Raw genomic sequence first — 13,292 nt, forward strand, 5'->3', positions numbered from 1 at the left:
TTAACTCTTCATTGCTTCCGGTACACTGGGGACAAAGAAATGTCTTGTATACATGAATATAATTCAGCTTGAGTTACTACTAAAAAGATTTGCCTACATCCAAAAAATAAGTCTTACGATCTGGAACAAGTGTCGGTGTAAGAACTCAATGTCTGGATGGCACTATTAAACTTCTGTTCTTGCTACATTTGTTTAGGGTTCAGGAGACTTTTGTGTTAGTCCTACTGGAAATCAGTCATTAGCCCACTGATATCTGTTGATAAAAAGGAGAGCCTGATCTTCAATTAGCATGATCAAATGCCATACATGCCTTATTCCAGAGAGATAAGGAAAAGTATGCCATCCAGTACTGAATGAATCAACAAAATAGATTACCCCATCTCCGATCTCAAATTTACTTCATAAAGTTGGCAAGGTGGATGCTGTGACTTTAATGTAAAATTAAATACTATTTTAAACATTTGTTTTACTTTTTTTACTTTGTCTTTAATTTTTTATTCTTTTTACATTACCTTTAGTATTGTTTTTTTTAATTTTTATCTATATATCTTTTTGTTTGTTCAGTTTACATCAGCCCATAATTGTAATCAAAGCTGTTTTGAAGATTATCGATCAAGTCAGCCTATAGGTAACATTGCTCTTTTTTCATTTTATTCCCTTCCTCACATTTTAAATATGTAAGTAAAAAAAATATATATTTTTTTACTGTGACTTTGTGTTGTTCTGCAAAGGATTTTTTTCCTTCTATTTTTGCCCTTGGATATCCATGAACCATTTCACCATTGCTCAGACTTTGGCCATTTTCTCTGGCTGTCCGGCTAGAGATTCCACAAATAAGTCCAGTTGAGGATGAAAGAATTCGAGCTCGTAGCCCTGTCAAATGATGTCCAACACCCAGTGGTCTGCGCAAATCCTCGCCCAGGTCTCCCAGTGAGCTGACAACCTCTCTCCTATCCACAGGAGTTGCGACTAGCCTGGCATTATTGGGACTTCTTGGAGGCTGCGGCTGGCCAGGAACCTGAGGACTGAGCTCACCTGGAGCCTCCAAACCTTTTTCAAGCCCCGTGAAATCTCTCTGAGCAGAGGTCCTGTTGAGGACTGACAAGAACTACAAAAAGTACCATGACCTGTCCTCCCAGGGGCATGTGGTCTACTGTCTGGCAAAGACTTAGGGTGATGATCTGCTACACTGGCCATAGGATCATCTAGCCCTTTGCCAAAGAGCATTTGGCCTTTGAAAAGTAGCCTGCTCAAAGTAGCTTTGGAACCAGAATCTCCTGCCCACTGCCTAATCCACAGTATTCTACGGGCAGAGACAAGCAGAACCCTTGCTCATGACCCTGAACACATCATAGAAAGCATCTGCTACATAATGCATCTCTGAAATTAGCAATTGGGACAAGAGTTCTCCTTCTCTAATGGAGCCTGACACAATATAGTATGACAGGCGTGTGCAAAACAAGGAAACTGCTGCGGTGGCCTTTAAGCCCAAAGCCAAGGCCTCAAATTGTCTTTTGAAGACTAAATCCACCCTGCAGTCTTATGCATTGTTCGAAATCACTCCACTTTCACTAGGCAGAGAAGTTCATTTGGTAACCTGTGCTACAAGCAAATCTGTACATAGTGCTGGCTGACTCAAAATACGTAGTGTTTTGAGTCAGCCAGCAAGGAAACTATTGTTTTTAGGAAGAATTTTAGGTGAGACAGCTATTGGAAATCAGGATCTAGTGGGTACAACTTTGCTATTGTCCTGGCAACCCATAAGGGACCTTCTGGAGCCTCCCAGTGCTCCGTTATCATCACTGTAATGTCAGGATGTGAAGGAAAAAAAGATGGTTTGAGGCTTAGAGTTGCTCATGACAGAACACTGAGCAGCAGAGGTCTGCAGGGGAAGGGGGGTGTTTCAATCTTCAATACCCACAAGGATTCTGTGATGACCTCCAGCAAAGCCACCAGCTTAAAAAGCCAGCACACCGTCAGGTCCTCCCCTTAGTCCAGGATGCCACAGATTCCTGTTAACCCCAGCCTGAGACCCTGAGTCCTCTTAAACTGAAGATTGATTTTGAGGGAGTAAAGTCATTGATTCCGATCCCCAGCCATTCCATTCTTTTTCTGACTGGACCTCTGGTTCCTGTAGGTGAACCTTCATATGTGGTACTGCGATTTGTGAGGGCAAACCCCCATACGCAACAGTTGGCGTGACCCCAGACGGTGCAGCTAGACCTAATAGGCTTAGAACATAAGATCAAAGCCCTAAAAAGGATGTCCCAAAGACATCTGCAGGGACTCTCCTTGTCTCCTCATGGGCCCAGAGGAATCCACGCATCTAGGATTTGTTGAAGACGCCATGTCGCTATCCAAAGGTTCAGGAAGGGATTTTTGACCCCCAAAAATGGGCCACCTGTGACTCCATCACCCTAGAGCAGTGGTTCTCAACCTTCCTAATGCCGTGACACTTTAACACTGTTCCTCATATTATGGTGACCCCCAACCATAAAATTATTTTCATTGCTACTTCATAACTGTAATTTTGCTACTGTTATGAATCGTAATGTAAATATCTGATATGCAGAATGTATTTTCACTGTTACAAATTGAACATAATTAAAGCATGGTGATTAATCACAAAAACAATATGTAATTATATATTGTGAAATATTTATTTCTAACTAGCTGATGCCCCGGCGTTGCACGGGTATTTAATTATAGCAATAACACTGTAAATGGATACAAATAAAGATACTTTATAGTGGTGAATGAAATTATTTTTTTACAGCTTTATAAAAAGTACAATATTCAAATTATAATGTGAAATATTTGACAAAATGAATACAATACAACTAACACAAAACTTGATTATAAACAACATTTTTAGTTTCACCTCCAGGAGCAAGAACATATAAATTCTTGGGTGAACCCACCCTTGAACAAGCAACATAGAGTTGTCCATGGGAAAAACAGGGGGATCTTAAATCCACTCCACAGTATGTAATAGTCTGTCCCTGTGATTTGTTGATTTTGATAGAGAATGCAAGTCTCACTGGAATTTGCAATCTCTTAAACTGAAAAGGAAGATGTGTTGCAAGTTTCGTTCAAATCGGGCAAGCCGTTTTTGCGTTGGCAGCTTTTTACATTTTTTCCATTGACATGAATGGGTGAAATCTGAATTTCTGTTTGTAGCTCCGCCCACGTGTGCAGGTGGGCCGCGAGACCCCCAGAACATATCACCCCAGGTAGTGAGGGATCTGCATACCAAGTTTCGTTCAAATCGGGCAAGCCGTTTTTGCGTTGGCAGCTTTTTACATTTTTTCCATTGACATAAATGGGTGAAATCTGATTTTTTGTTTGTAGCTCCGCCCACGTGTGCAGGTGGGCCGCGAGACCCCCAGAACATATCACCCCAGGTAGTGAGGGATCTGCATACCAAGTTTCGTTCAAATCGGGCAAGCCGTTTTTGCGTTGGCAGCTTTTTACATTTTTTCCATTGACATGAATGGGTGAAATCTGATTTTCTGTTTGTAGCTCCGCCCACGTGTGCAGGTGGGCCGCGAGACCCCCAGAACATATCACCCCAGGTAGTGAGGGATCTGCATACCAAGTTTCGTTCAAATCGGGTAAGCCGTTTTTGCGTTGGCAGCTTTTTACATTTTTTCCATTGACATGAATGGGTGAAATCTGAATTTCTGTTTGTAGCTCCGCCCACGTGTGCAGGTGGGCCGCGAGACCCCCAGAACATATCACCCCAGGTAGTGAGGGATCTGCATACCAAGTTTCGTTCAAATCGGTCAAGCCGTTTTTGCGTGATCGCGGCACATACACACACACACATACATACCTCCGATTTTATATATATAGATTACAAATAAATGTATGTGGGCGTATGTGCATGTGGGCGGGCCTGCCTGAAGACGGATAGAGGAGCGGTATTTCGGTTCCTAAGACCAGTGTTCTTCAACCTTTTGACACCTATGGACCAGCGGAAATAAAATAATTATTTTGTGGACCGGCAGTTGAAAAAACTGGGCTACGTCGTGCACATCTCCACCCAATTTCCGCCCCCAGACCCCGCCCCCATGATAGTACTAATTGTAACACCATTTTTCCATTCATTTTTCATATATACATACAATATAATTTTATTAACAACACATAGGGCTCCTTTTACTAAGGTGCGCTAGCGTTTTTAGCGCATGCAGGATTTTAGCGCAGGCTAAACCCGTGCTACGCTTCTAGAACACCAGCTCAATGCTGGCGTTAAGGTCTAGTGCACGCAGCAATTTAGCACGCGCTATTCCATGCGTTAAAGCCCTAACGCACCTTTGTAAAAGGAGCCCATAATGGTTAACCTCAAAATTAAAATACACAAAGCACACTGTATGTTTTTTAACATTCATTCCTACCAGAAAACAGATAACCCCATGCAAATGCAGGACCAAAAACTAAATGTACTAATATTTACAAACAAACCCTAAGATGCAAGACTCTGCAAGCAGTACAACCCCAGAGGAAAAGAAACAAATGCATTTCTTCTTGAACAGACAAATCAATCACTAAATTAAAAAAAAAAACACAGACAAATCAATCACTAAATAAAAAATTAAAGCATTTCCCCTACCGGAAATGTGTGTTTTCCGATGGTCTTAGGCGACCCAAAGGGGTCGCGACCCACAGGTTGAGAACCGCTGCCCTAGAGAGAGCAGAGGAGACCAAGCTCAAAGCTCCCTGCCCACCCCTCACAGCACATGGAACACAGACATTCCTCAGCCAGACATCCAGCACAAATTTGATATGAATCAGGGGTAAAACAGCTTGAGGAGGCCATCTCTAATGATTTTAATTAAAATTGAGGTGTTTCTGAGGCAAACTGAGGCTTTTAAAATCAGATCGAAAAATCCAAGATGGTCACCACAGCAATGTTTTGGCCTAGGAGAGTTAAATAAAAGTACAAAAATAATCAGGAAAGGGGGTTTTGGAGGTAGGGGACCCAAATCCAAGCCCATAAATCTCCAAAAATTCAATTAAAGAATCCTTCCACTGTCTCCCATAGACTACAATGGACTGTACTCAGTTTAGTTGGTGCTGTGCCTACTTCAGCTGAAACAACAGCTGGAACGTAGAGATTACTGCCTCAAACAAACATGTAAAAAATTCCAAATACTTGTCTCTTTGGGCTGCCAGTCAGACCATAAATTGGTCTGAGACTTAGACCCTCATAGCTCCACATGCATCGGGGAGGGGGGGGGGAGAAAGACAGCTAGCATACAATAAAGTTCTCAGGACCAACATGGAGCCACATAGCCTGCACTCAAGCTCCAGTAACAACCAGGAGCGAGCCTTGTTACTAGAGGACCGGTCTCAGAGCCTTCCAAAAGTGTTAGTGCAGAATGGCTATGTAGATGCCCTGTAAAAGGGTTGCTCTTCCAGCTACAGACTTTAGACAGGAGAGTCTGTCTTCTCCCAAGCAGAGCTGGCCCAAGAAAACTGGGGAGCTCTGAAGCACTGAGAAGCCTCAAAATCAGGGTAAAAATCTGACAATAAACTGAAATCAGAGCAGATTAGAAAGACATTTTCAACTCGCAAGTAGAAGGAGAAACTGTGGAGAAACAGCACGGGAGGAAGCGGAGCTGAAAAATGTAGATGATGCCTCCTACACAAACTCGTAAGTAGGGGTGAATAACCCACTGATTCAAGACTCATATGTCTTTTAAACTAGAAGTCAAATTATTTAATTAAAATATTTATAACCAGCAAAGAATAGAGGGAGGTCCCCAAAAAGTAGAGTCCCAGAGCAAAAATATTCACTTCTGTTTATTAATGAAGGTAAAAAACAGTTGTTTGAACATACACATGAACTTGGAAACGCATGATTCAACATGGCTGTCTTTCAGCTGAAATGTCTGCATCAGGAGTCCAATAAATTAGACTGTTATAAATAAAATATCTTTGTTGTGGGGAAATCTAGCAAATCAATCTTTAATTTCATGAAAAATTAAGAGCTTGGTATAAAAATATCTTTTGAGATATTTGATAGTATTAAGCTGTGGCAACTGTAAATTTTATAGATATTTAGTAAAAGGGCCCTTAGGGCCTCCTTCACAAAGTTGCACTAGTGAATGCGATGTGGCAAAAGCCCCAAAGCCTTTTAAATCCCTATGGGCTTCGGGGCAGTTACCACAGTGACCTGCACTAATCAGCTTTGTAAAAGAGGTCCTTAGTTAGAGCTAACTCCAGAAAAATCATTCTTCAAGCTAGCTGACACTGGTTCATTTTTTTAAAATATCGTTCAACATTTGAGTCAGGATGACCCAAATATGATACAGATTTAAGTATAGTTATCCTCTCACCTCAATAGTGGGTGGGTCCTCACGTTTTCGTCTAATCCAAGCTGTAAAGAAAAAAGCAATAGCTATGATGAAATGTTTGAGAGCTCTGGACATCCTTGATTGACATCAATAGGTTTCTCTAACAAGGACATGCATTTGTGAGTGCACATTTGGTTCACTTGGATGGCTAAAATTTTAAGTGCACACAAATCAATTGACTTGCATGTACTTATGTATTCAAGTGCAAACAATTTGCAGACATAAAATAGGTCTTGTGCACATACAATGTGTACATAGAAAACATATGTGTAAAGTGAACAAAACAAATACCTGAAAAATTTGTTTAAAATGAACACAAACTGAACTTTTTTTGGGGGGTTTAGCTCATACATCCTTATTGTTTCATCTGCTCTTTTCACTAGGTGCAACCTGACACATTAGTACCCCTTCCCTTTTATCAAGCTGCGCTAGAAGTTTTTAGCGCAGGCTGGCGAAGTAAGTGCTGCGACGCTCATAGGAATTCTATAAGCGTCGGAGCATTTACCATGCCGGCTTGCACTAAAAACCTAATTTGTTATAAATGCAAACTAAAGGAATGAAGCAGAGCCAGACTATACTTTCAAGCTAAAATAAACAAATTGAAAAGATAATTAATATTCTTTTTATTTTTTGTGTGCATGGAAAGCATGCTTAAGAATATCTAACAAATAGTTTATTTCTGAAAATTCCCATTGTTAAAGATGGTTTCAAGATACAATTTCCATGATCAGAACTCTATTTACCAGTATACTTTCAGAAGTAAAGTGAGTTTTATGGAACAAGACACGTTCTTTCCATTATATTATCCTCCTGTCCATACCAGGATCCCAAGCAATAGCGTCTGCCCAAGAGGGAAATGCATTGCTCCCTTCACAGCTTCTAACAATATGTAGTGTTTTGAGTCAGCCAGCAAGGAAACTATTGTTTTTAGGCAGAATTTTTGGTACAGGATGGCATGACCCAACTCCCTGCTGGCTCTATAGATAAATTCCCATCCATTTTCTTACCTCAGTTTCTGCAGAGAACACAGTGCGGCGTGATTTGCTTTTAGTTCCATCAGCTCTTTATAATTCCCTTGTTCCCGGAAGTTGGAATTCCTCCATGCCTTAGTACCAGTGGCAGAAACAATAGACTCACTGGCACCCAAAGGACTTTAAACATGAAACATAAAACATGAAAGCAAAGGAGATCCCTAAGGCCCAACTATTCTGTCTAGTTTTTCATATTGCCATAGGCTACATTTTCTCTCTAATCTTCCCTTTACTTTGTCGCAAATAGGAATTTTCTTGTATTTTGAAAAATAAAACTTAGAGATGCGAGATATCTTTCACAAATAAAAAAACAACCAAACCATCAGTGGGTTTTTTACCCAGTAGGCACTGAGGCCCAAATTCTATATGATGCACCTTAAGTTAGGCGGCAGTAGGCTTATTGAACAGATGATTTCTATGAGTGGTTTCTTTTCTCACCCTTTGTTACACTAATAACGGTGACGGGTCTTAAGCGCGCGAGACAGACGCGCGCTGACAAACGAGCGTTGACAATTCAGCACAGGACTTCATCGCGCCGAAGAACCTTCTTTTAAAGGGCTCCGACAGGGGGTGTGGGGGGTGAACCCCCCCACTCTACTTAATAGGGATCGTGCTGGCGTTGGGGGGGCGTGGGAAGTGTAAACCCCCACATTATACTGAAAATGTAACTTTTTCCCCAAAAATAGAGAAAAAGTTAAGTTTATAGTATAATGTGGGGTTACAACCCCCCCAAACCCCTCCCCTCACCGCCAGCACAATCACTATTAGGCCCCATCGGAACCCTTTAAAAGAAGGTTTTTCTTCGGCGCAATGAAGTCCTGCGCTGAATTGTCGGCGCTCGTTCATCAGCGCGCGTCAATCTTGTGCGCTTAAGACTATGAACCCTGATAACAGGATGGGAGGGAATAATGGTTAGGGGGTTTGGAAATGTTTATTGAAAATTTCTGCATTAGTGATTCTACATCCTATGTATAGTACTGACAGATGCTAATAGCTTTGTATTGAATTTATGAGTTAACCCAGTTGTCTTTTTGCAGGTTTCCAGGTCTTGCTGTGTCTCGTTAGGTAGAAACCGACATTTCAGCCATCATGCTGTGAGGTCTGCAGTTTGTCTTTATATAGTAGGTCCTCAAACCCGATTGTTAAGGGCTTGAGGTGAATGAGGCAGGAAAATCTGTTGGTCACCAATTTGAATTTTGGTGGGAAAGGCAGTTACGCAGATTTTTGAAAAAAGGAGGCACTGGCAGTAAAATGGGTTTGGAAGATATTCCAGTACTACCTGTTGGGATGCTGGTTCATTCTTCTGATAACTGACCACCAACCCCTGAAAATGGCTGTCAAAGCATAACAAATGGCCAAATAATGTGGTGGTTCTTCAGCTTTCAGCTCTTCCAGTCAAGTATGGCACTGGAAAGGAAAAAAAATCACCACATGCAAATGACCTTACCTGAGATATGTCCTTCAACTGAGGCAGGCTGGGGAGGGCATATACATAGTAACATACATAGTTACTATGTATATGCCCTCCCCAGCCTGCCTCAGTTGAAGGAGAGAACCCTGGTCCTCCTCAAACACATTCCCCCTTAACTGAGCCAGGGCTGGGAAACTCAACCAGAAGAGTGTAGCTCACTCAAGAAAAATAAAAAATACAAGCTGGAGAAAGTCAGGGAGACCCAAAACAGGAAGAAGCAGCCCTTAAGGTAATATCTCCACTCTGTATGTATAAAGATGCTTTTTGTTTCTCAGCTGTTGCTGTCTGTTTTTGTTTGAGTTAATATACTGAATAACGGGGTTTCTTTGGTTAAGCTGCTTCAGTTTGCTTTTTTACAGGCCTCCCAGAGGCCCAAGGTTCAAATGCTTCCCCATACAATCAGAGTGATCCAAAATATTCTTTTCTAGAATTTTACCCAATTTACTTTTGAAGTTCATTTGTTAGACATGACCATTTTCACTGGCAAGATATTCAATGAGCCCAATATTCAAAGTGATCTAACTGGCTGGCAACTATCGCAGACCAAGTTAAATTGCACATAACTGGCTATTCACAAATACTCAGCAGGAGATAACTGATTATCCTAGCTGAATATTCACGGTCTAAGAACTGGCTATCTTGGGTGGGTTCTGGGGTTGGGTCACACTTTGAACCCGATATTCTGAGCTCACCTGGCAAGGTTAGTGCATAAATAGGACTGCATAAATAGCTGTCCTATCTTTATGCACTAGCCGTTGGCCAGTTACCACTGAATATTGGTTTAATTGGTTATTGGTTGGCAGCCAAAAGTGAAACTGGATATTCAATGCTGATTGCTGTAAATGGCCTGGCACTGAATATCCAGGTTTAGCGCCGGTGATGGGCAGTGTGGTTAAAGCCTGCCATTGGCCGAAAAATTGGGCCAACTATTTTTATCACAGAAAAATTGTTTCTTGAAAGGGTAGTGATATTTATTTCTTGCTAATATAATAGAGGATACCCCTTGGTTTTGTCCATTGCACTTAATAGAGAATAGATAACCCAGCTTAACAGTAACCCATGTCAAAGGCTATTTTAGTCCAGGGTTTCACTACATAAAAATAGGACTCTGCTAAAAAAAAACAACCCAACTTGTGCTAAAATAATCTAACTTAACAGTAGCTCACAGTTATAATTTCTCCCTAGTTATATTATTCTAAATAGGTCTGGTAATGTACGTTTAGCCTTTTTACGAATAGGTGCCAGGAATCAACCCCATGCCAATACAACTATTGCCTTTTGGGGGTTGAAATTATTTGGGTATAATTCTATATGAAACAGGAATGTGTGTTTTCTCTAGAAAATAGGGACAAGAAAACCATGTCAAATACAAAATATCAAACACAAAATTCACCAAATGTAATTTTATTCTCTTTATAAAGTTGTTAAACCTATCCAAGCTTTATGATCCCTGGATGTTTCAAAGATGGCAACGAAGTGTAGCTTGAATTATTGCTAATACATACAGTATATAAGCCCCCCAAAACGGTGAGGCTATGAATGTGTTCCTGTATGTTAAAAACAGTCTAATTATGCTGCCCTTGCTAATTATATCTGTCTGATACTTTCAGAATTATTACAAGCCCTTGTTATGATGCTACATTTTGCTTGAGTGCAGTTTAGAAAGATAACTGGACATTTTATACCTTGAGACCCTGGCATTCTTTCATCAGTGCTTATTTGCATTCTCATTAGTATGCATGAGATTTTCAATGAACTTTAATACTCCTACTGGCACATAATGCGCTGTAATGAACGTAAAAGTGAGCATGCAAATTAAGACTCCCATTAATCACTAAATGTTACAAGTGAAAGAAGACAGAGGCAGCAGGCTGTAAAATTCTGCATGAAGCATGCACCCTGAATCTCCATAGCCACAGGGAATAACTGATATTCTTTCCAAAGTATCATGAGTGGAGGCAGTGAGAAAGACATTCTATTAGTGCAGACTGGAAATAGCTCTTCTATGAGGTAGTAAATCACAGAGATTCTGCACTGGAGAAACATGTTCCTCAAATAGGATGCAAATATCATACATGCAATGTAAGAGAGCAATCTTCTCACGAAACCAGCTTCACATGAGGACATATGCTTTTTTTATGAACTTAAAAATTTGAAGGACGAGCCTACAAATTAATGTTAGCTTTGATGTCTTATGTTCAAATCTATTTTCCTGAAAATTATTAGCAACTTCACAAATAACAAACACAACATCAATCAACTTAGTAGCCATTTCCTCTGTGCACCACAAAACACTTCAACACCCCCCAACTTTGATGTCTTAAAATAAATACAAACCCCAAAATAACGGCAACTATGGAGCCTTTTTACGAACATGCAGGACGTTTTTGCAGTTACCATGCGTTAGTTGCCAAAACCAACACATGGCAAGTGCAAAGCCTGTGCAGTACATGCAGAGGGCATGCCAAGCATCTGCCTTTCATTTATTGCACCAGGCAGACACTTAACTGCATGCGTGCCACATATGCAGTGCCAGGAAGGAAGCATCTGCGTTATCAGACACTGCATGAATCACAGTGCCACTCTAAAACATAATAAAAGAAATCATTCCTCCAACAATGCACCACTCCTCCTCATATCTCCTGGCCTTCCATTTCCCCCTAGATCGGTTCACTGCCTTCCAATCTCATGACACCCCTTGCATATCCGACACTATCCTGACAACCCTCATACACATCTAATTCCCCAGGACACATCTCTCTCCAACATCCAATCCCCTACCAGTCAGGATCCCCATCACTCTACCAATTACCCTTGATCTGACCCCTCTAATGTATGTCTAAAATCCGATCCCCGCACATATGTGCCACCTCTTCCCTACCCAACCCACCCAGGAGCGGAAGGAACTAGGGGTTTGCAGCCCCCCAAATTTTAATTTTGTTTAGTTTCTTGTGCTGTTTACAGGAATTTTTCTTTTGTAGAATTTATTTTTTTTTCCATTTTGGTGGCAATGTTGGAAATAGTGTACACTCTTCCTAAAAAGCACACACTATTTCTGACACAGGAATAGAATGATAATGGTACAGGTACAGGTATAGGTATTTGTATTCTACCAACTCCCGTAAACAGGTTCAAAGCAGATAAAGTAAAAAAAAAAAAAGAAAGTTCCAATCACAACAATAGGAATAAAAGCTAGAATAAAAATTTGTTAAACAAATAAGCTTTCAAATGTTTACGAAGCAGCAAGTAAAGGACTTAATCTCACTTCTATCAGGAGGGAGTTCCAAGCAGATACAGTCTGAAAAGGACTTTTAAAATTTTATCACAACTAATGATGTAGGTCACGTGAGTATCACCAGCTCATGAAGTTGTTGGTAAGAAAGAAAACGAAAACAAAGGAACATATATATTTAGAACAAGTAGAATTTATAAATCCAACAGAACAATTTGAAAATGTGTGCCTTAATAGGCATCCAATGAAGTCTTATTAGAACAGATGAGACATGATGAAATCTCTTTAAACCAAAAATAACTTTTGCAACAGTATTTTGAATTTATTGCAGTCTAGAAACAAAATTACTAGAGAAGACAATACAACCTGTTACAGAAGTCCAATTTAAAGAGTATCAAGGCTTGTGGAAAACTGTTTTTCATCAAAAAGATATCTCAGCCTTCTGAGACAGTATAACTTATGAGAGAATGGAGGCTGATGCTGGACAGACTTGTATGGTCTGTGTCTCACATGTAGCCACATCCAGCATGAGAGAATGGAGACCAATACCAGACAGACTTGTATAGTCTGTGTTCCGCACATGACGAGATGCACTGGGGAGGGGCATAAGGCTCTGATTGGCTCAGATGCCTAAGGCCCCTCCCATATGAGGGGCCTTAGACACCTGGGCCAACTGGAGTCTTAGGTTTCCTTCCCAGTGCATTCTGGGATGCACTGGGCGTGTTCTAAGACTCTGATTGGTATAAAGGCCATTCTCATGGCCTTTGGTATCTGGCCAATCGGAGTTTTAGACCGCTCCCCGGTGCATCCCAGGATGCACTGGGAAGGGGAAGACCCACCACTGTGAAGAGGCGGGCCTGGCGGCTGCAGGGAGTAGGCATCCCTAAGGCCTGCCATATTACAAATGGTAAAGGGGGGTTGGCTTGGGTTTTTGGGTGCTGGGGTGGAAGGGTTTGGTCTTGGGGGGGTGCTGAGTTGGGGGGGTTGAGTCTGGAGTAGGATTGTAGATTGAGGGGAGTCATGAGTTCAGGGAAGTGGGCATCCCTCCTGCCTACTGCAGTTGGGGCTGTTGTGTCAGGGGTGGCAGCAGGAGGAATTGAGCATCTCTCTTGCCAGGGACAGTGTCGGCAGGGGGGGGTTTCGGGGTGGTGGCAGGAGGGAGTGGGCATCCCTCCTGCTGAGCACAGTGTTGAGTG

At 41.4% G+C, this 13,292-nt stretch overlaps 1 protein-coding gene across 1 annotated transcript in view; it reads right to left on the reverse strand.

Annotated features, from left to right (window-relative positions):
* NDUFAF2 (NADH:ubiquinone oxidoreductase complex assembly factor 2) overlaps positions 1–13,292 on the reverse strand; it is a 224,835-nt gene that overhangs the window by 41,307 nt on the left and 170,236 nt on the right. The window contains exon 3 of the mRNA XM_033930616.1: positions 6,345–6,385. Coding sequence (XP_033786507.1) covers positions 6,345–6,385 — 41 coding nt within the window. The remainder of the gene's footprint in view (positions 1–6,344; positions 6,386–13,292) is intronic.

The sequence above is a fragment of the Geotrypetes seraphini genome, chromosome 1 (assembly GCF_902459505.1).
Source record: "Geotrypetes seraphini chromosome 1, aGeoSer1.1, whole genome shotgun sequence".
In the NCBI taxonomy this organism is placed as follows: domain Eukaryota; kingdom Metazoa; phylum Chordata; class Amphibia; order Gymnophiona; family Dermophiidae; genus Geotrypetes; species Geotrypetes seraphini.